At 41.6% G+C, this 23977-nt stretch overlaps 2 protein-coding genes across 6 annotated transcripts in view; one reads left to right on the plus strand and one right to left on the minus strand.

Annotated features, from left to right (window-relative positions):
* Positions 1 to 6710, plus strand: part of LOC110504241 (dynein heavy chain 6, axonemal) — a 61010-nt gene extending 54300 nt beyond the window's left edge. Inside the window, exons 67-76 of the mRNA XM_036962733.1 lie at positions 313 to 534; positions 670 to 873; positions 2490 to 2689; positions 2955 to 3115; positions 4143 to 4345; positions 4781 to 4893; positions 5096 to 5217; positions 5447 to 5583; positions 5810 to 5956; positions 6130 to 6710. Coding sequence (XP_036818628.1) covers positions 313 to 534; positions 670 to 873; positions 2490 to 2689; positions 2955 to 3115; positions 4143 to 4345; positions 4781 to 4893; positions 5096 to 5217; positions 5447 to 5583; positions 5810 to 5956; positions 6130 to 6345 — 1725 coding nt within the window. The 3' untranslated portion in view covers positions 6346 to 6710. The remainder of the gene's footprint in view (positions 1 to 312; positions 535 to 669; positions 874 to 2489; positions 2690 to 2954; positions 3116 to 4142; positions 4346 to 4780; positions 4894 to 5095; positions 5218 to 5446; positions 5584 to 5809; positions 5957 to 6129) is intronic.
* Positions 6427 to 22288, minus strand: slc5a6b (solute carrier family 5 member 6). Of its 5 annotated transcripts, none has more exons than XM_036962373.1 (17): positions 21889 to 22288; positions 20976 to 21125; positions 19035 to 19498; positions 18775 to 18840; positions 18628 to 18679; positions 18154 to 18221; positions 12087 to 12241; positions 11785 to 11925; positions 11478 to 11607; positions 10319 to 10407; positions 10061 to 10173; positions 9263 to 9333; positions 9075 to 9161; positions 8677 to 8870; positions 8365 to 8471; positions 8134 to 8255; positions 6427 to 7564 (listed from the first exon to the last, which is right to left on the minus strand). In XM_036962373.1, exons 3-17 carry the CDS (start codon positions 19443 to 19445, stop codon positions 7421 to 7423), a joined length of 1950 nt encoding a protein of 649 aa, XP_036818268.1. In that variant the 5' UTR covers positions 19446 to 19498; positions 20976 to 21125; positions 21889 to 22288; the 3' UTR covers positions 6427 to 7420. The 5 variants fall into 5 exon arrangements, with proteins under 5 accessions (XP_036818268.1, XP_036818267.1, XP_036818269.1 ...); XM_036962372.1 differs by having other exon boundaries at positions 19035 to 19509; XM_036962374.1 differs by having other exon boundaries at positions 19035 to 19509; positions 20976 to 21154.
* Between the last annotated feature and the right edge of the window lie 1689 nt (positions 22289 to 23977).

Here is a 23977-nt window from a genome sequence, read left to right on the forward strand (position 1 = left end):
TGTCTTTTCTAGACATTCTATTGCACACCCCTCAGATACACAGAACACAACAATGTCTGTTGTTGTTACAAATTCATTGCCAATGATTCTGTTCCTTTAGATAGCGGTAGAGCCTCAGTTACTAATACAGTAATTCTACTTCCTGTCTTGTAGATAGCGGTAGAGCCTCAGTTACTAATACAGTAATTCCACTTCCTGTCCTGTAGATAGTGGTGAAGCCTCAGTTACTAATACAGTAATTCAACTTCCTGTCCTGTAGATAGTGGTAGAGCCTCAGTTACTAATACAGTAATTCCACATCCTGTCCTGTAGATAGCTGTGGAGCCTCCTCGGGGTCTGAAGGAGAAGCTCCTCCACACCTTCAGTCCCAGTGGAGAGGTGACCGAGAGGAGCTTCTGTAAAATGGACTGCAGCCCAGCCTGGAAGACTTTGCTCTTCAGCCTCTGCTTCTTCAACGCCATCGTGCAGGAGAGAAAGAAGTACGGCCCTCTGGGGTGGAACATACCCTACACCTTTACATCTTCTGACCTGGAGGTACATTATGATGCAACACATACTGTTTCCAACTCAACAGAGCTTCTCAGCTTACAAGATAATGACACAGATCCATCTAGATTGAGAGAGTGCATCGTCATTGTCTCTTGTCTTGGCTCTGTCTGTGTGTCTTAGGTGTCCATGCTGAACCAGGAGAGTCTCCTGCGGGCTGCGGAAGGTTCCGAGCTGCCATGGGCGGCCCTACGCTACCTGACGGGTGAGGTGATCTACGGAGGGCGTGTCACCGACCCCTGGGACCGCCGCTGCCTGCTTACCATTCTTCACCGCTGCTATACCCCCTCGGTCCTGCAGGACGGACACAGCTTCTGTCAGGCTCAGGTAGGAGTCAGACACACCCCTCCACCTAACACTGGCATCACAGTCACAGGATCCATGTCAACATACTGATAAAGGAATGAATAAGGTCATTGTGATGTCATATGGTTGTTTACCTACTTTACATCCGTCTGCTACATAACGAAAGTATTCACTGATTTAAACACAATTTTGTTGTAGAATATTTCAGAAATTAATAAAAAAAATTACATCTGAAATGTCTTTAGTCAATAAGTATTCAACACCTTTGTAATGGAAAGCGTAAAATAGTTCAGGAGTAAAAATGTACTTTTAAATAAGTTGCATGAACTCATTCCGTGTTCAATAATAGTTGTTAATATGATTTTTGAATAACTACCCCATCTCTGTACCTCACACATCCCTCAATCGAGTAGTACATTTCATGCACAGATTCAACCACAAAGACCAGGGAAGTTTTTCAATGCCTCGCAAAGAAGGGCACCGATTGGCAGATGGGTAAAATAAAATAAAAAGCAGACTGAGTAACCCTTTGAGCATGGTGAAGTTACTAATTAGGCTTTGGACGGTGTATCAATACACCCAGTCGTTACAAAGATACAAGCGTCCTTCGTAACTCAGTTGACGGAGAGGAAGGAAACTGCTCAGGGATTTCACCATGAGGCCACACGTGGTTTTAAAACAGTTAGAGTTTAATGGTTGTGATATGAGAAGACTGAGGATGGATGAACATTGTAGTTACTCTACAATACTAACCTAAATAACAGTAAAAAGAAGGAAGCCTGTACAGAATAAAATATTCTAAAACATGCATCCTTTTTGCAACAAGACACTTATGTAATACTGCAAAAAAGGTGGCAAAGAATGAACTTTTGTGCTGAATACAAAGCGTTATGTTTGGGGCAAACACAACACATCACTGAGTACCACTCAAGCACGGTGGTGGCTGCATCACGTTATGGGTATGCTTGTCATTGGCAAGGACTAGTTTTTTTTTTTTAAGGATAAAAATAAAAGGAATACAGCTATAAGCACAGGCAAAATCCTAAAGGAAACCCTGGTTCATTCGGCTTTCCAACAGACACTGGGAGACAAATTCACCTTTCAGGAGGATAATAACCTGAAACACAAGGCCAAATCTACACTGGTTGCTTACCAAGACGACATTGAATGTTGCTGAGTGGCCTAGTTACAGTTTTTCCTTAAATCGTATTGAAAATCTATGGCAAGACTTGAAAATATCTGTCTAGCAATGATCAACAATCAACTTGACAGAGCTTGAAGAATTTAAAAAAGAATAATGGGCAAATATTGTACAATTCAGGTGTGGAACGTTCTTAAAGACTCACAGCTGTAATCACTGCCAAAGGTGCTTTCATTTTCAATACATTTGCAAACATTTCTAAAAACATGTTTTCACTTTGTCATTACACTTTGTGTAGATGGGTGTGTAAAAACATAGTTTATCCATTTTGAATTCAGGCTGTAACACAACAAAAAATGGAATAAGTGAAGGGGTATGAATACTTTTTGAAGGCACTGTATATTACGTAATGAAATATAACCCTAAAGCAAAATTGTATGTTTCTGTTATTCTCTCTGTCTTCATTGAGAGCATTATATTGTATTTCTCTTGGCAGGGCTACCCTCCCTTCCCTAAAGACGCCAGCTGGCCCCAGTGTAGAGCCTACATAGAGAACATGCCCGACAAAGACCTGGCAGAGGTGTTTGGCATCGACAGCAGTGCAGAGACGGTGATACTGCAGAACCAGACCCAGCAGTTGCTGCACACTATCGTCAACCTGCAGCCCAGACTCTCTGATAGCAGCCTGCTGGTCAGGTGGGTCTCCCAGGGGAAATATAACCCACCAATAGATGTATTATTTATATCCTTTTGGTAATACTGAGCCAAGCGGAGCTGTACAGAGCTGGCATGGTTAAGCATCCACTACAGTGTGCTGGAAAGGACAAGGTGAACATAAAATATCCAAGGCAGCACAGTATGGTTCAGTTCGGCACTTGAATTAGAAAAACGGCTATGTTATGTAGTGTAAAGAATGTTAATGAAATGCTGAATTCTTCTTCTGTTTGTTTGTATGGAGCAGAGACAGACAATGCCAAGATAGCGTAGTTCTGAGGATGGCCATGAACATCCTGAAGAAACTACCAGAGACAGTGGAGGTTGATCGTGTCACAGAGAAAACACTATTCCTCAGAGACATCATCGCCAAAGTCAACTTTGCGGAATCATCTTCCTCTGACCAGGGTAACTTACATACTCAACCCTTTACACTGGTTGGGATAGGGATTACAAAAGAAACATGAACTGCATAAACATTGTAACAATTGAAAGGGAACAGTTTGGATATTATGGGGAAATGATTAGACCAAAGTTGAGGACACAACAGTTCAAATGACACAAGACTGAATCCAAACACTACACTGTTGATTTTATGTGCATTTTACATTTACTGTACTTTTCACCACACTTGTTTACGAAATCAGAAAATACTCTGGATATATTCAGTAACAATATTCCTAGAAAATGTGGGGTAGTAGAACCATAAGACAAAAAAATGACACAAAATTACTAACTGGTCAATAACCTCTGAAAGTGTGCACTAAGTCATTTCACTGCACTTTTATGAGCTAGAGCAAGCACACTTGTAGTTCTTTTGTTTCGAACACAACCCTGCATCCCTGAGCTTTATGATTTGGAAATGTGAAGTGCACGTTTGGACTCACAGGTGTTTGGCTTGTATGACATAAAGGTGGTTTTTATGATAATCCTCAACGTCTCATCTTTCAAAATACATAGTCATTTTCATTTACAGCATTTCTATCACCCAGACAACAAAAAAATTGTCAAAAGTTACCCAATTAGCTGGAGGGATGGGGGCAACTCCTAGTCACGTGTGGTGCTCAAGTTCAGAACGTCTTTCAGTCAAAACCCATAGAGAGCTGTGAAGTGCAGAGCCAGAGTTCTGACGTCATTTATAGCATGTTACTGTACAGCCACTGCGTTCCAATTTAGTCACTTATCAGCCATTTTTATCAACCTGTATATGGGTACAAGTGTAAAGGGCTACGAATAGATTAGAATAAATGTATTGTCTGAAAAGGAAATCATTTTTCACAGGTTGTACCTTTTCTTATTTTGACTCCTCTAAGAGTGAGAGTTAGTGACAGGGATATTGAGAGATTCTATATATCTATCTGTGTCCATTTTTGTTCATAGTTCTTACTGAAAGCCGCCTTGTGTGTCTGTATGCATCCGTGTATGTACTCTGAAGGTGAGAGATGCACAGCCTCGGCCTCCTCTGCCCTGCTGGTGATCCTGCGACAGGAGATTGACCGGTTTAACTACCTCCTCTGTGTGGTGCGCTCCAGCCTCCTTTCCTTCTCTGCCTCCATCAGAGGAGAGGTGCTGATGAGTGAGGCTCTGGAGGAGGTCTACACTGCCCTGCTCACCATGATCGTACCATCAGACTGGAAGGTAGGTCTACACTGCCCTGCTCACCATGATCGTACCATCAGACTGGAAGGTACAGTATATTAGTAAACCAGGATTGGGCAAACTTTTTGGCTTAAGGGCCACATCAGGATTTTGAAATTCAATGGAGGGCCCGCACAGATTTGTTTTTTTGCGGGCCCTCCGTTTCCTTCTTATTTTTACTCAAACCTCCCGCGGGCTGCATTGAATGGGCTCTAGTTTGCTCAACCCTGAAATAAACACTCTCCTCAGCTCAGCTCTCACTGCACACAATCTACCCTGATGTTTTAACAATTCCATGCTTCTCTTCAGTTTTGACATTTTGACATGTTCCTCCAAGCCCAAGGTGTCATTATCCTCTAGAGTCTAAATAAACAAAGCAATTGATTCAACTTGGACAAGAAGTCATCGGTCTGTCTTTTGTTGTTGCCTTGGTAGCACTGCTCGTACGAGTCGTGCATGGCTCTGGGTTCTTGGATCCAGGACCTGGAACAGAGAGTGTGGTTCTTCAGAGCCTGGGCAGACAACATCAAGATCAACCTTATAGAAAAGTAGAAAACTAAGTTGACATACATATACTTAAAGCTTGTATTGTTTAAACTGTAATCAATATAAACCTCCATGATTATGTCATGGTCATCTTCATTTTATTTTAAATACAGTATTGTATATTCATGGTGAATGGAAAAAATATAGAAGTTACTTATGTTCCTATCCCCTAATATTCCTTGTATATACCCTCTATGTATTCAGAATACCTATTATTAGTGGAGGAGTCTACTCTCTGAACCGTCCTCCTAAGACTGACCTGCAGCAGAGCCTCAAGAACAGGAAGCCTCGCTCCTACTGGCTCTCTGGGTTCTTCTTTCCACAAGGTACTGTACATAACAGCCAGAATGAAAATACCTAAAATAGCAGCCATAAGAGAGACACTGCTTGAAGTTCAAAACTTCATTATCAATCTTCAGTGAAAGGGAAATTTCTCTTTGGCTTACAATTGTATCGCCCTTACAAATTTGAGTTTTGAAATTCAAATAATATACCAATTTCTGTAATATTCTGAGAGGCATTTTGATTTAAATAGTTAATGAATCTTCCCTATAGGTTTTCTGACAGCTGTTCTCCAGAACAGTGCTCGACAGAAGAACGTGCCTGTAGACTCTCTGTCTTTCACCTATCATGTTCAACCCGTGGATGAGAGCTGGAGCAAAGTGGCAGACAAAACTAAACTCCTTTTTGAGGTAACTACACTAGCTAAAAGTTTCCCTGGGTATATAACTTAGTAATACCAATCTAGAAACAGTTGGTAGCAATTAAAGGGACAGCGCACCCAAAATACAATATTAATCAGATGGTCTGCTGCTATTTCCAGGGTCAGGAACCATCTGACATTGTAATCTGGGTGAACTATTCCTCTAACCTTATACCTTGTATACGGTGTGATTTGTTACACCATCTTTCTCACAGGGCCCAGCTCCACCAGATGAGGGCGTGTTGGTGTATGGGCTGTACCTTGACGGAGCCAGCTGGGACCCTGTCTCCCACACCCTGCAGGAGCTTCAGCACAACATCAAACACTGCCCTGTGCCTGAGATACACTTCCTACCCTGCCAGGTAGAGGGCTCACCTTCTCATTTAACCAGCCAATCCACTGAATATCACTTCAGCGTTTTACCCACCGTTCTTCATGCAGTGGATGTAGCTTTGTTCACATATTTGTCCTGGACTGTCTTCCTGTTTTTATTGTGAGAGCTCATATCACATCCCTGTTGCCTTTGGTTGGCCAGGTCTCGGAGGATGCTGTGGCCGTGCCTACTACCGAGTCTCCTGGGGACCTCCAGTTCTATGACTGTCCCCTGTACCGTACCTTCAAGCGGGCAGGCTTCCTCTCCTCCTCAGGCATCTCTACCAACTTCATCACATCCGTGTCTCTACCTACCTTGGAGTGTCCTACTCACTGGGTCTTCAGGGGCACTGCCCTCCTCTGCCAACCTAATGAATGAACTAACCGTTTACACTAAAGCTATGAGTGAACTCATTACCAAATAAAGACTGTTTCAAAGTAAGGACTGTGAAACCTGAAATACTTTTAAAAATGTTTATTTTCTCATTTTCTAAACACTGAAAATGTCTCAAGTATCGTTTGAACATATTTTGTTGCCATACCTACTTACACACCAGACCAACATGACAAAGTCGCCCACTGGAACACATTATTGAAAGAACAAGTACTCAGTTCCAAAAATAACAGAAAGCTATTTTCTCATTGACTGGGCGCACAGCGATAACCAGCAGTACTCAAGTAGTTCTCTGTGTTTCCTCAGGAGTTATATGTCTTCGTTTGTCACACTCTGACCATGATTTGCGTTGTTTGTTTCGTCAGGGTGTGATATGAGTGGGAATTCTATGTTGTATGTCTAGTTTGTCTATTTCTATGTGTTTTGGCCTGATATGGTTCTCAATCAGTGGCAGGTGTTTGTCGTTGTCTCTGATTGGGAACCATATAGCCTGTTTTGTATTGTGGTTGGTGGGTTATTGTCTATGTGATGTTGCATGTTAGCACTCAGTTTCGGTAGCGGTCATGGTTTTTTCTCGTCATTCATTAAAAGTATGTATTCACACCACGCTGCGCTTTGGTCTCCTCAATACGACGATCGTGACATCGTTTTATACCTTGCAGCAAAACAAATGGTCCATTCAAATCTGATCGTCTCCGGAAGTATACATTAACAGGGTCTTGGGTTTATCGTTGATTTCAGTAATACTGTAGGTTTCTTTGGTCTTGTTCAGGCGTCATGCACACCAGACATGTACAGTATCAGTGCATTTTTAATCCACAGTCACTTGGATTACGGAGAAATATGTTTTATATTCATACACCGGATAGGTGCAGTGAAATGTGTTGTTTTACAGGGTCAGCCATAGCAGAGCACAATACCTCCCAACAACACTTCTCCTCTCAGAGCATCATCTCCTCAGAACAGAATCTCTGTGAAAAACACTCTGACATGATAGTGTTTGGACCATTTCACTGCCCAGAGGACCCTGATATAACGTGGTTGTGGAAGAGTCTGTCCATCACAGAGCGGTCTCATGTTCCACAACAGGTGTGTGGGAGGTAAGAAGAAAGCTTTGCCTCTCCTCTTCTAACAAGCCCTCCTCTGTGTAGACGGCCTGACCATTTCTCTCGTGTTGAGCAGGTGGACATTCCTGGATGGTTGGCTACACAAAAAAAAAAAAACTTAAGATAATGGACAATGTTTTGTAACCTTGATACGATAGCACATAGCTTTGTTAAAAGGACCCTCACACACAGTGTTGCTAGTCATAATATAAGAGTTCAATCATTGAAGATGGTGGGTTTTCCCACAATGCACTTTCAAAAGTGTGTGATTTATTAGCTGATTTACACACTTCCTGAAAGTGCATTGTGGGAATCTTACTATCGGCAATGAATGATTGAATTCCATCCTGAGAATGTGGACAGGGCCCCCTTTAGTGCTGCGTTATAGGAATGCATCAGCTCAGGAAGAAAACATTGTGGAACGTTGCCGACAGAAATGTCCTGCATGGAACTGATTCCTTGTTCTACATTTAAGAGAGACATGTTTGTTCTACATAACATATTTATTTCAGAACGTTGTGCCCTGATGAATGCAGCCCTGGAGACTACCTGACCGTGTCCAATAATAAATGCATATTTTTGTTGCAAAACGTTTTGCTATGGTTTGCACTAACGAATACAATCCTGAACTGTGAGTGTGCTGAGCCCCTGTGCTCTGTTGTCTTACCCCATGCCCCAGTGGGGTGACGCAGCACAGCTTCTGTTTGAGTTTATCTGGTACGAAGAACAGCATGTTGCCCAACAGGGGATACAGAGTGCCTGGGGCCACCTCCTCCGCTTTCATTGGTCCTTAAATGAAAGATAAAAGCCAAACAATTAGATTAACTTCACTTCTTGAGCGATCTGAATGCATGTTTTGCTCTGGACTGCTAAATGACAAATGTTAATGAATCTGTACCTGTGAGAAAGCTAACAACCAACCCTGTGATCACCACAGTGAAGGAGTTGAGAGCACTGTACCACATGAAGGACAAGGAGTAGAACCTCTGCAGACCCATTGGTCGGCTAAAGAAAAATTGAAAGGCAGTTATTATATAAATCACTAATTGTATTCACAAAATTTGCATCTATGAGTAAACTAAGTTAAATACTTTCTGATTGATTTCCGGGGAGTTTGGGAATTAAATTACGAACAGACCACAAAAATACAAATTTCCGTTACGATGGATTAATAGTTACGGTATTGGTTCTGTTGATCTTTGTTTCATACCTGTGTGTAGCGGTGGGCATTGCAGTACTGATGAGTGCTGTCCCCATGGCTGTGGTGATGTTCCCTGAGAGTTGTACAGCAGTACAGTTGAACTGAGACACAGCAGCAAGACCCCCAGAGGTACTGGTTACGATGCTCCCGATGCCCACCCAGAAGGCCATCGCCAGGCCTGACCCCAACCCTACCAGGGCACCCTGGAGAAACAGTACATCAAATGTATTTATTAAGCCTTTTTTACACCAGCAGTGTTCACTAAGTGGTTTTACAGTAACCAGGCCTAGCAAAACAAAAGCAGAGGCAAAGTAATGCATTCTACTGGGGCCTGTGTGGTTCAGTTGGTAAGGGCGTGACAGTAGGTTTGATTCCCGCAGGGATCACATGAACACATCAGTACTTACGGTGGAGTTAGCCCAAGGAAAGAACAACCCGAGAGAGAAGACACCCAGAAGAGGACCACCAACCATTCCAAATATTTTGAAAGCAGTCTTGAATTGAAATAAACACAAACATGTCAGAATATTTTTAATTTTAACTATTTGAAAATGAAATCCGCAAAGGGACGAGGCAGATGCATCTGTGTGCTTACCTGCAAAACGGAATCACTCATCAAGTGGGTGAGATAGGCCATGGCCAGACACAGCAGTCCATATGAACATGCTGGATCAGAAACGGAACATGTTACTCTTTAGAATGAGATGAGTGCTGTATCGTGTTAGGAAGCATCCTCTCACAGGTAAAGTGAGAAAGGCATTATGTAAAACTGACAAATAAGTTAAAATATGCACTCAACAGGAAGCAGGGCCCGTACAGAAACAACCTTTAGCCCCTAACTCCTAGGGCCTAACCCCGAGACCCCTGAATCTGATCTACTCAACCTCTGGCCCCTACTCCCAATCCACTTAATTGGATCTACACAACCACTACCCACTAGGCACTTGATCTGATCGACATGAAGTGCCTAGGACCTAGAGGGTAGGGGATAGAGGGTAGGGACAATGGACCTATAGGGGCTATGGACCTAGAGGGTAGGGGCTATGGACCTAGAGGGTAGGGGCTATGGACCTAGAGGGTAGGGGCTATGGACCTAGAAGGTAGGGGCTAGAGGGTAGGGGCTAGGATGTAGAGGATAGAGGGTAGTACCTAGAGGGTAAGGGCTATGAACCTAGAGAATAGGGGATAGAGGGTAGGGACAATGGACCTAGAGGGGCTATGGACCTAGAGGGTAGGGGCTAGGATGTAGAGGATAGAGGGTAGGACCTAGAAGGTAAGGGCTATGAACCTAGAGTGTAGGGGATTAGAGGGTAGGGGCTATGGACCTAGAGGGTAGGGGCTATGGACCTAGAGGGTAGGGGCTATGGACAGGGCCCAGGATATCTCAACGTACCCAGTCCCTTGGAGAGCAGGGTGGCCCTATCCTCTGTCATGGAGGGGCAGTGTGGTTTGATCAGATCCTCCATGGTCACTGTAGCCAGAGAGTTAAAGGCTGATGAGATGGTGCTGTGGAGACAGACATGAAACTCAGTCACAACACCAAACCACCCCTCTGTCACTGTGTTTCTGCTTGTTCTGGAGGTCTAGGCTGGGTTTACTGTAAAGCCTTTTGTCAACTGTTGGAAAAAGGGTGTTAGAAATATTGATATACCTGAGAGCTGCACTAAACAGGCAGGAGATAAACAGTCCAGACAGGCCAGGTAGACCCTGCAGCATGTCCATCACAAAGTACAACACCATCTGTGAAGAGAGCACATACTGGTTGGTGGTACTGTCGGTTAGAGTATGGCAATAGCAACACCAGGGTTGTTGGTTCCATTCCCACTGGGGATCATATACATAATACAAAGGTATGCACTCACTGTACTGTAGGTCATTTTGGATAAAAGCATCTGCTGCTGACTGCTAAGTGGCATATTACTTCATTAACAAACTATAATACTGTAATACTGTAATACTATAATACTATAATACTGTAATACTATAATACTGTAATACTATAATACTATAATACTATAATACTATAATACTGTAATACTATAATACTGTAATACTATAATACTATAATACTATAATACTGTAATACTGTAATACTATAATACTATAATACTGTAATACTATAATACTATAATACTATAATACTGTAATACTGTAATACTATAATACTATAACACTGTAATACTATAATATTGTAATACTATAATACTGTAATACTGTAATACTATAATACTGTAATACTATAATACTATAATACTGTAATACTATAATACTATAATACTATAATACTGTAATACTATAATACTATAATACTGTAATACTATAATATTGTAATACTATAATACTGTAATACTATAATATTGTAATACTATAATACTGTAATACTATAATACTGTAATACTATAATACTATAATACTATAATACTGTAATACTATAATACTGTAATACTATAATACTATAATACTGTAATACTATAATATTGTAATACTATAATACTGTAATACTGTAATACTATAATACTGTAATACTATAATACTATAATACTGTAATACTATAATACTATAATATTGTAATACTATAATACTATAATACTATAATACTGTAATACTATAATACTGTAATACTGTAATACTATAATACTGTAATACTATAATACTGTAATACTATAATATTGTAATACTATAATACTGTAATACTGTAATACTATAATACTATAATACTATAATACTATAATACTGTAATACTGTAATACTATAATACTGTAATACTGTAATGATGCACTCCAGATTACCATAATAAATAACACACACACCTCATTTTTTGATAAGACACCTAGATTGTGGAAATGGTCCTCCCCACAGTAGCGTGCAAACATGACAAGCCCCATGACACAGCTCAGAGCTAGAGCCAACTGTAGAGAGGGAAACACCATGTAGCAAGACCTGCAGAAAACATAGAGGGGTCACAATCCACCAGAGCAGGCAAACAACACGTATTCTAACATAACTTGCATGCTTAAAATAAAGTGCTAATAACATGGTAATAGTATAATAAGTTACAGAACACAATACATGCACCTTATCTGTCAATCTCTAACTGATGTATCTCTGTGGTCTTACATGACGGCGTCCCTCTCGGTCTTGGCGCTGAGGTATCTCTGGACCTGGGCCTGGTTGACCCCATACAGAGACAACATCAGGAAGACTCCCCCCACCCCCAGGGTCCAGAACGTGTACTCCACCGTAGGGTCAGGGTTCAGGCTGGAGAGCAGACATGTAAAGAGGGGGAACATCTAATTGGAATATTAGAACTGGAACAATGGAATTGGAACATGGGGTTTAAGATGTCCTCAAAACCCAACTTTAAACTAGGTTGCCAGTCATCGCTTGAATACGTGAATATAGTGACCAGTCCCACTCACTCTATGCCGGAGATGCGGTTCCCCTCTGAGACCTTCCTCCAGACCTCTGCCACCCCCCCAGTCTGCTGGATCCCCACCACAATGACCGCTAGTTGGCCAGCAAACATCACTATGGTCTGGAAGACATCTGTCCAGATCACTGCCTTCAGGCCTCCCTGTCAGGACCAGGCACAACACATAGACCCAATCACAGAGCCTATTATCATATGTCTCGATTTGGTCTTATGTTGCAAAATTGTTTATGTTTTTTTTTTACATTGGATAAAAGTTGAGAGTCTGAAATAGAAAATGGTATATCATACACTACAGTTAGGGAACAATGGGAAAGTAATTCTGCTTTGAAAGTTGATAAACTTGTAACCTCACTTTTGAGAAAATGGCCCTTGAATGTTTTGGTAAACCTACTGGAGACCTCTTCGTTGTCTACACCCATTCAGCATCGTTCACACCCTCTAAGCCCCGCCCATCTCTTTAAGGATTCAGATGTGAGGCCATGTACTAAACAACCAAAGATTTCAAGACTAATGGCTGGTTTATACTACGAGTGTGTTCGTAAATTTAATCTGGAGTGCCAGAGTGCGCTCTGGGCGTTGGTAAACTCAGAGAGTTGTCAGTATATAAGAAATCCCGCTATGCCCTCAGACGAACCATCAAACAAGCAAAGCTTCAATACAGGACTAAGATTGAATCCTACTACACTGGCTCTGACGTTCGTCGGATGTGGCAGGGCTGAAAAATATTAAGAACTACAAATGGAAACCCAGTTGTGAGCTGCCCAGTGACGCGAGTGTACCAGACAAGCGAAATGTCTTTTATGCTCACTTCGAGGCAAGCAACACTGAAGCATGCATGAGAGCACCAGTTGTTCCAGACAACTGTGTGATCACGCCACAGCCGATGTGAGCAAGACCTTTAAACAGGTCAACATTCACAAAGCCGTGGGGATTACCAGGAAGTGTACTCAAAGCATGCGCGGACCAACTGGTAAGTGTCTTCGCTGAAATGTTCAACTTCTCCCTGTCTGAGTCTGGAATACCAACATGTTTCAAGCAGACCACCATAGTCCCTGTGCCCAAGAAAGTGAAGGTAACTTCCCTAAATGATTACCGCCCAGTAGCACTCACGTCAGTAGCCATGAAGTGCTTTGAAAGGCTGGTCATGGCTCACACATGCCGGAAACCCTAGACCCACTCAAATTCCCATACCGCCCCAACAGAGCCACAGATGACGCAATCTCTATTGCACTCAACACTGCCCTTTCCCACCTGGACGAAAGGAACACCTATGTGAGAATGCTGTTCATTGACTACAGCTCAACATTCAACACCATAGTGCCCACGAAGCTCATCACTAAGCTAAGGATCCTAGGACTAAACACCTCCATCTGCAACTCGATCCTGGACTTCCTGACGGGCCGCTACACTGATCTTCAACACTGGGGTCCCGCAGGGGTGCGTGCTTAGTCCACTCCTGTACTCCCTGTTCACCCACGACTGCGTGGCCAAGCACGACTCCAACACCCTCATTAAGTTTGCTGATGACACAACAGTGGTAGGCCTGATCATCAACAACGATGAGACAGCCTATAGAGAGGTCAGAGACCTGGCAGTGTAGTGCAAGTAGGGTTGCAAAGGGTCGGAAACTTTCTGGGAAATTTTACAATGGAAATTAAGCCTGGGAATTTTGTGAATTTTGCTTAAGTTCATCAAAAAAGTTAGCTTATAACAGTGAACCTTTTTTTGTGGGATACACATAAGGCAATTCCAGGTCTTGTGGCATATTTTGGTTAAACTATCCCCAATTAAATGGAATTGCAACCCTCTGCATGCACAGTGCATTCTTCCATCACATGTACAGCTGATTCAAGATCTTGCACACTAATGAGATGCTATTGAGCCCACACTACTACACTGTCTGAGCCAAGGACTACATGCTTTCTGGTAAGTTTTGATTACAATACTGGGTGGGGTGAATATATCGTATATGACAAACATGATTTTTTGTTAACTAGTAAATAGTAGCCAACAGCAACGTGTGTTTAAATAATTCCTAACTTGTTAACAATTTCTGCTAGTTTGTTTTTGCTACCATGTGGGTTTTAGCTTGCTTGAACCTGCTAACTGAGGAGTGTTAATTCACCTGTTTCCATACATGTTTCATGTTAAAACATTTATCTTACAAAGGAGTTGTTTAATCTAACTGCTTAACTATTTATTAGTACATGGAATTGTACTATTTATTTTATTACTCATCTTTTTCTAATCTTTACAGGAAAATGCCACAGGCACCATCTGATGTGTGGGGACATTTCACTGCAGCCAATATAGAAGTAAAAGCTGTGTATATTAGCAAACACTGTGCCAAATTATGTGAAGAATGCAACAAAGATGCATAATCATCTGGCCAAGTTCATAAAGTTCCCTCAGTGCTCCTCTGACAAAAGTCCCTCTACTTCTATTCGAGGTGAAAATGATGAATCAGACACCTTATCGATAGCAACAGCTCATGGTCCTCCTGGAATCAGAAGTTGTTTTTTTTACTCAATTTTATTTATTTTACTTTTATTTTACTAGGCAAGTCAGTTAAGAACAAATTCTTATTTTCAATGACGGCCTAGGAACAGTGGATTAACTGCCTGTTCAGGGGTAGAACGACAGATTTGTACCTTGTCAGCTCGGGTGTTTGAACTTGCAACCTTCCGGTTATTAGTCCAACGCTCTAACCACTAGGCTACCCTGGCGGAGGAACGTAGTCAGAGAAATGCTGATGAATGTCTTGCTCGAGCTGTGTATGCAACTGGTTCACCTCTGATGCTCACAGGCAATGTGTATTGGAAGAGATTTCTGAATGTTCTTCGCCCAACATACACCCTTCCAACCAGACACACTTTATGTACTCAATTGCTGGATGCAGAGTTCAACAGAGTTCAAGTGAAGGTCAAGCAAATCATAGAGAAAGCAGACTGTATTGCAAGCATCTCTGATGGGTGGTTGAATGTTTGTGGGCAAAGAATAATTAACCCTAACCCTAACTACATCATCTCCACCCCTCAACCAGTATTCTACAAGAGCACAGACACATGAGACAACAGACACACCGGTCTCTACATTGTAGAGGAGCTGAAGGTAGTAATCAATGACCTTGGAACACAGAAGGTATTTGCACTGACAATGCTGCGAACAGGAAGGCTGCTTGGTCTAAAGTGGAGGAGTCCTACCCTCACATCACACCCATTGGCTGTGCTGCTCATGCATTGAATCTGCTCCTCAAGGACATCATGGCACTGAAAACAATGGATATACTCTACAAGAGAGCCAAGGAAATGGTTAGGTATGTGAGGGGTCATCAAGTTATAGCAGCAATCTACCTCACCAAGAAAACTGAGAAGAATAAGAGCACCACATTGAAGCTGCCCAGCAACACCCGTTGAGGTGGTGTTGTCATCATCAAGAGGATCCTCCTGGATGATGTATTTTGGGAGAGAGTGGTAAGCAGCCTGAAACTCCTGAAACCTATAGCAGTAGCCATTGCACGGATTGAGGGAGACAGTGCCATCCTTTCTGACTCAGACTCAGCTTGCAGATGTAAGAGAAGAAATCCGTACTGCCCTGCCCACTTCACTGTTGCTCCAAGCAGGGGAAACTGCAGTTCTGAAATACATCAAAAAGCATGAAGACTCCTGCCTGAAGCCCATACACGCCTCAGCATCCATGTTGGACCCCAAGTATGCTGGCAAGAGCATCCTGTCTGGTGCAGAGATCAACAAGGCCTATGGTGTCATCACTACCGTGTCTCGCCACCTTGGCCTGGATGAGGGCAAGGTTCTTGGCAGTCCGGCGAAGTACACTTCCAAGCAAGGGCTTTGGGATGGAGATGCAACATGGCAGTCGTGCCAACATATCGCATCAGCCACCTGGTGGAAGGGACTTTGTGGAGGCTCTTTCCCCTGTTGCCTCCATCATCCTCCAAATCCCATCCCACATCAGCCGCCTCAGAGTGGAACTGGTCGTTGTTTGGGAACACACACACCAAAGCACGCAACAGGCTTTTTGAGCCTGACAACGAGCCATCCTCAACAAGGTTGGAAAGTGATAGTGAAGATGAGGCCTCAGAGTCTGATGTTCAAGAGGTGGACATTGAGGAGGTCCAGGGAGAAGACATGGAAGCCTGAGAGGAAGACAACCAAAGCTTTACTTTACATCATTTACAGATGTTTGTTGAAAACGTTTTTGGGTGATGCGATGGATCATTGGGGATCATTCAATATTCCCTTTCATTTGTTGTTCAGTGAAATCATCCCATGTGAAGAGTCAACTAATTTAATTAAAGTTCAATTCATAACTAAATCTTTTTTTTCTATTGAAAATATTTAATCATTTGCTAGTGTGTCTACTTATGATAAGGTAAAAGGTTTATGTTTCTGTCTCTATATGATATGTTAAATATATCCTATGCAAAAAAACATCTACATTTAAATTATATTAATATGCATATATTTCCATTAATTCCCATATATTCCCGGTAATTCTCACGGGAGGTTTCCACCTCTGAATATTGCCCAAAATGTGCAACCCTAGGTGCAAGGACAACAACCGTATTATTATTTTTCTTATTTATTTATATAGTTTTTTTTATTAACAACAAATCAATACAAAAAGTACCTGGGGAAACACAAGGATATATAAAGAATATACCAAGGACAATTGGGCTAGGGGCGGGGCTGGACTAGGGGCGGGGCTAGGGGGTACAATATCACATTACACAAGGACCTTAAGGGACATACAGACATTTATAATTCTAACAGCTTTTTTGTTAGTAGAGTATTTAATTGTCTTAAAATGTAGTTCAATTTATTTTTGTAAGGTAAGAAAATGTGGTGTTATGTTTGTAAATTTACATTTGTGAATATGAAATTTGGCCAAAAGAATGATGAAATGAACATCATAAAATTGTTTCAACTTATTTCTATCATAAGTAAAGAATCCAAGCAACACATCCCTCCATAATAATGTAAAATCTTCCTAAATGTGTTAAATTATATATCTACTGATGTCTTGTCACAGATTCCTTCCATGAATACAAAGCTAAAAAAAAGATGCAACACTGTTTCTGGGTGGTCATTACAAAAGATACAATTTAAATTGAAGTTTTTCTTCATATAGTGGTTGGCAGGATCATATTTATGAATAATTTAAAAAATAAAATAAATTGTTAACAAGTAGGTATGTGTGTGGCAACATCCTAACTTGTTTCCAACAGATATTATCAATAAAACCATTTCAATAAGGCATGACATAAGGTCAACATAGATCCAACATCCTGTTGAAACAAGGCTCGTAAAGCTCTATTGTTGTTGGACCAAAAGAAAAACAAATCTTTCCTACTGATGAGTCAACAGGGGTAATCGTCGGTATGTTCTGAGGTTCAGGTCTTGACACGTTCCTGAATAATGAAGAAACACCTGAGGGAATGGCATCTAAAACAATTTGCAAAATCTTTAGGTGTTACAGGGACCTTGTGAAGTGATGAGAATTCTTTATAACTGAGTAAAACTGAGTAAAAGACAAGTTGGCTCATTTACCAGTTGGCTCACCAATAGGATATTATTTTGGAACCAATATTATATTTTCATACAATATGTCCCGATAATGCCATATATAATATCTGTGGGGAGAAATATTATGCTTATAAATGAAGGACCATGACAAGAAAACCTGCCGATGAAAACGCAGAGTTTCACTGGAACTTTGTCAATATTATGATCGCGAACCAACATGAGGTTAAGGCCACCAAAAGTAAAGAAAAGAAGTTCACTTTCAACTGCCTCTCCTATGAAGAAGTGATGCGTGACATCAGGAACGTCTAGTTTCCTGAAACGACCCACACATAGGCTTCAAGCTAATAATGGCTGATGCTGAAGATTTTACTTCGGAATGACAGTTCATATTGTCAACATTACACAAAAAGCTTTTCATGGGCAAATGTTTTGTGTAAGTCTTTTAATTATGTAATAATTGTGTAATAACAGCTTCATTACAAACTGAGATAATGACTGTGAACAACTTACCAGAGTTGTATACAGTGTACACACCAGTCCAGTGGCCAGCACTGCTCCCCATAAATCAAAGCCAGTAACTACGGGGAAGCATGAAACAAAATTAAGCAACCTTTACTCCAACATGTTGCACACAATTCTAAATAACCTACTCACGGCACAAAACACAGTAGCATTTCTGAAGCTGAAATGGTGTCGTCCCAAAACATTATTATTATCCCCCCCCCCCCCCCCCCCCCCCCAAGAGCATTAGACCCTGTAGGGACAGTTTCCCAAACATAGATTAAGCCTAGTAGTCCTGGACTAAAAGCTATTTTAATGGAGAACGTCCATTGAGAATGATTTTTAGTCCTGTACTACTTCATCTTTGTCTGGGAAACCGGCAATAAACCGCCCCTAAAGTCTCATCACTGTCTGTAAATCCTGAAAGCATAAAAGTGCCTGAGTTACTGACCTGTGTACACACAAACAGCCTGAGTTACTGACCTGCATTGAGTGCTAGGGCTGGAGTGTACACACAAACAGCCATATATATGACCTGCAAGGGATAGCAGTAGTCATCAGAGGAAAAACTGATATTCAACAATCTTCTCCTTGTTTTGGTCTTAATATTGCATCTGGTGTGGACCTTACCGTCTGAAAGATGAAGGTAACTGTTCCACATATACGCACTGGTTTGCTGAACCGCAGTTCCAGATACTGAAAAGAAAAATACCTTCACTAAGTGATATACACAGCAGTATTTTCAGCACTTATTTCCCTGACAGAAACCAAAACTACGGAAACGACTTAGGCCTATACATTTCAACTGGTATTAGCCTACATATTCTCATTCCAAACATTTCTCTCCATCTAGAGCTAAGCTTGCAGAGAGAATAGCCTAGAATACACACCTGGTAAGCGCTGGTAAGATGCAGCCTGTAGAACACAGGAATGAAAATGTGTGCTGGAATGAATAGCCCCAGGATGTAAGCACAGCCTATGAACCAGTACTGAGTGCCATGGGTATAGATCTCCGCTGGCACGCCCACAATTGCCACCGCTGATTGAAATGTAGCGATTAGTGACAGAGACACAGGGAGGCAGCTCATGCTCCGGTCCGCCAGCAGGAACTCCTGAGTGGTGCGCTGCCGACCCCCTGACAGGGCATAGTACAGCCCTATGCCCATGGACGACGCCAACAAAAGGGCAAATATGACATAGTCGATAGTGGCGAAGTGCATTTGTGCCAAAGCATCCATCTTGGTGCCAGGAATCAGGATACGGCTACTATTGCTGAATGGGATGGAGGTGGAGGGGCTCATCCGTAAGGGTGTCCACACCCATCCGTAAGGAGATCCCAAGAGCCTTGAACAGACTTCAGACACGCTAGAATTAAATATGGGGGGGTGAGTTGTTGATTAACTCGTAATGAAGCCTTTATTGGTAGCTACCTACAGTTGAAGTCAGAAGTTTACATACACCTTAGTCAAACACATTTAACCTCAGTTTTTCACAATTCCTGACATTTAATCCTAGTAAAAATTCCCTGTCTTGGGTCAGTTAGGATCACCACCTTATTTTAAGAATGTGAAATGTCAGAATAATAGTTGAGAGAATGATTTATTTCAGCTTTTATTTCGTACATCACATTCCCAGTGGGTCAGAAGTTTACATACACTCAATTAGTATTTGGTAGCATTACCTTTAAATTGTTTAACTTGGGTCAAACGTTTCAGGTAGCCTTCCACAAGCTTCCCACAATAAGTTGGGTGAATGTGATGGTCACTCCAATACCTTGACTTTGTTGTCCTTAAGCCATTTTGCCACAACTTTGGAAGTATGCTTGGGGTCATTGTCCATTTGGAGGACCCATTTGCAACCAAGCTTTAACTTCCTGACTGATGTCTTGAGATGTTGCTTCAATATATCCACATAATTTTCCTACCTCATAATGCCATCTATTTTGTGAAGTGCACCAGTCTCTCCTGCAGCAAAGCACACCCACAACATGATGCTGCCACCCCCATGCTTCACGGTTGGGATGGTGTTCTTCAGCTTGCAAGCCTCTCCCTTTAGCCTCTAAACATAATGAGGGTCATTATGGCCAAACAGATATATTTTTGTGTCATCAGACCAGAGGACATTTCTCCAAAAAGTACGATCTTGGTCCCTACGTGCAGTTGCAAACCGTAGTCTGGCTTTTTTTAATGGCGGTTTTGGAGCAGTGGCTTCTTCCTTGCTGAGCAACCTTTCAGGTTATGTCGATATAATACTCGTTTTACTGTGGTTATAGATACTTTTGTACCTGTTTCCTCCAGCATCTTTTCAAGGTCCTTTGCTGTTGTTCTGGGATTGATTTGCACTTTTCGCACCAAATTACGTTCATCTCTAGGAGACAGAACACGTCTCCTTCCTGAGCGGTATGACAGCTGCGTGGTCCCATGGTGTTTATACTTGCGTATAATTTTCTGGAATTTTCCAAGCTGTTTAAAGGCACAGTCAACTTAGTGTATGTAAACTTCTGACCCACTGGAATTGTGATACAGTGAATTATAAGTTAAATCATCTTTCTGTAAACAATTGTTGGAGAAATTACTTGTGTCATGCACAAAGAAGATGTCCTAACCGACTTGCCAAAACTATAGTTTGTTAACAAGAAAGTTGTGGAGTGGTTGAAAAATGAGTTTTAATGACTCCAACCTAAGTGTATGTAAACTTCTGACTTCAACTGTACCTAGATACCCAAACCATGGTCTGTTTTCTTGAGGGAGTATGATAAACCAGGTTATTGTTTGACACAATAGATCTAGATGACATACAGCACACAGTCAATGCAAGAAGCTTTCACATACCTCTCCTTCAGGTCCAGACATCCTTCTGGAAAAGATACTCAACTTGACAAGCAGGCAAAGTTGCCCCCACAAGAGTTCAGAAGTGATTTTCCATTACTGCCATTGCATCGCCCTTGTCATCTTCATATCTCGGTGCCTGTGGGTGAAATTCTGAGACAAAGCGCATGTCGTGACTCCCACTGAAAATACATTTGACCTTCAAGGTTAAAACAAGGCGACGACAGAGAAAACATTATCAATGACCTTTGACAATGTTGTCCAAACGACTTTAAAAATAACAATAATGAATCAAAATATAGACAACACATTCTTCTCAGTCAACCTTTCCTGCAGTCCAATGACCTCATTGGTGGAATATTATACATATTTTTCATAATTAATCAACATTATTTTTTTTTTATTGCAGAAAATCAGGTGTTTCTATGTCAAACGGTTTTGTTACAATTCAGGCTTCTGTGATATATATAAATGTAATATTGTAATGCAAACTCAAAATGTAATACATTTAAACTCTATATCTGACATGGTACAGGTAGGTGTCTTCTTTTTTTAACGCTCATAACCATGTGTGCGAGTTGTATATTTTTGTTTGAGACTACCAAGAAACACTGTGCGGCCCTGATTTAGCCCACTGCAGTAACAGGATAACAGATAAAGTCTGATAACATGCTGAGCAGAGCACAACCTCTGTGAACTTTACCCTGCATACCAGTTTGGTGAAATCCAAACATATATAGCCTCACGCGTACAGTAGGATAACATGCACAACTGTCACTATTGTTACCTAGAAATATGAAATAGTCACAGTAATGACAAATTCCATTCCTTTTACTGTCTTTTTAATAAAACAAATGATAATTAAAGTTGGTTTTAGCTCAAATTAGACATAGACCCACTGACTGTACACCCTTACCTGGTTAAGGTGTGGAGCAGAGTAGTTCCACTTCCAATTCAACACTTATTATCTGTGTCTTCACCTGGATACGGTGTGGTGCAGAGGAGTCCAACTTCCAATCTAACACTTTTATTTGTCTGTGTCTTGCATCATCCATGGTGACAGTGTTTGCTTAATTTAGTTATGCGCTCAAAACGTGGTTTGCTTAAGACCAGGCATCATCACTGAATCTGACGATAATTGCCACATAGGTGATCAGCAGAAATCAAAAGCTTGTCTCAAGCTTCTGATACTCAAGCTATGTTTGTAAAGTTATAGCTAATAAAGACGATTATCTCCAAAAACTACACATGAGGATGACTTCTTTTTCTTCTTCTTCGGTACCATGACGTTCGCACATTTCGTTTGTGCATGCCGCCACCTACTGTACGGCAGTGTGTGTTTCAATCACGTTACATTTGTGATACCATTTTTATTTTTTGTTAAGGGGGAAAAATAAGAAAATTGCATCACAAACCAACGCTACATCTATATGCCACCATTTAAAAAACAATACCAAATCTCAAAACATCTCATAAATCTTCTGCAGCAATATCTCATACACTGCTTCCACATACATTCATGAAAAAACTCACTACCCCTTTCACTACATTGACCCAATCTGTTCCTGCACCATGCCAGCGGCCTGGGAGGAGAGGAAACCACCCCTCAACACACCCTGTAACTCTTCTGACATCCGATCTCGTATACCCAAATATTTCTCTGCAGCTGCCACCACAATATCTATTTTCTGTGATTTACTACATTACATTTCTGCGGTACAGTTGATAACCATTGCTACGAACACTAAAAAGCCAACCTTACGAAGCATGAATCACTCGTCGGCCTATCCCGCTGTGCTGGCACAGATCTACTACTCACAGCAACATGAAAAATCCCAACAGTAGACACACACAACTTTATCCACCAAAACTACGCAGTCTTCTTTCACATGCCCTCGTGCACACTTCCCACATGTTGGAATCTCCTACCTACACACTGCTATGACATGACCATAAATGTTGCACCTGAAACAGAGCAGGGGATTCAGCACAAAAGGCTCTAACAGGATAACTGCTATATGTCCTAACATGACTTTGTCTGGTAGAGACTCTGACTAAACGAGTGCCTGCTCCCTCTGATCAGAAGAAACACAAAAACATATCACAAGTCCACTAACGTTACAGGTTACCTTCACTGATTCTACTGCACCCAACTCCTTTCTCACGCAGCCTGAAACCACAAATGGATCTGTCATAAGGCAAGAGTCCACCTTCTCCGGGGAAAAATGTCGCTCCTACTGGTCCAAATTCTTCTTTATCATGTCCAAAGACTCCAAGCTCGGGTTCCAAGCTCTTCACCACACCTTCCATGACACTTAACTCGCCCTCATTCACATCCCTCCAGAACTCTGTCTGGAGGACAGCTCACTGTTTGCACTTGACAACATTCTTCTTCAACACCCCGTCTTCATTTTTATGGTCATCTTCCTCAGATTCAAATCCAACCTCTCCTTTCATCATTCTCTTCAACCTCCTCTTCCTCTTTTTCCACTTCCATTCCTCCTCAGAAATCCACCTTTCTGTGTTCCTGTCTCAACATTCCTGTTCTGTTCCATGATTCCTCTTACATCCTCCACATGGAGGATGACTGTCAACCAAAGATACATACAATCATATCGCTGGTCAGTAAAGGAAAAGGTGTGCAGTAGAGTACATTGTGAAGACATGAAACAGGTGTTTCATTGTGTGTTTAGTGAAGGAAACAGTGTTGATATTTTGTTAACTGTATTTTTATTTAACCTTCATTTAACTAGGCAAGTCAGATCAGAACAAAGTCTTATTTTGGGTTAAACCCTAAACCAGACGACGCTGGGTCAATTGTGTGCCGACCTTATGGGACTCTCAATCACAGACATTTGTGACACAGCCTGGAATTGAACCCAGGTCTGTAGTAATGCCTCTAGCACTGAGATGCAGTGCCTTAGCCCCCTGTGCCACTTGGGAGCCCTGTATGATGTAGATATGGAGAGATTGTGTGAACGGGTTAGAGAGGCTGGTCGGGTTGG

Source organism: Oncorhynchus mykiss, chromosome 25, assembly GCF_013265735.2.
Source record: "Oncorhynchus mykiss isolate Arlee chromosome 25, USDA_OmykA_1.1, whole genome shotgun sequence".
Taxonomy (NCBI): domain Eukaryota; kingdom Metazoa; phylum Chordata; class Actinopteri; order Salmoniformes; family Salmonidae; genus Oncorhynchus; species Oncorhynchus mykiss.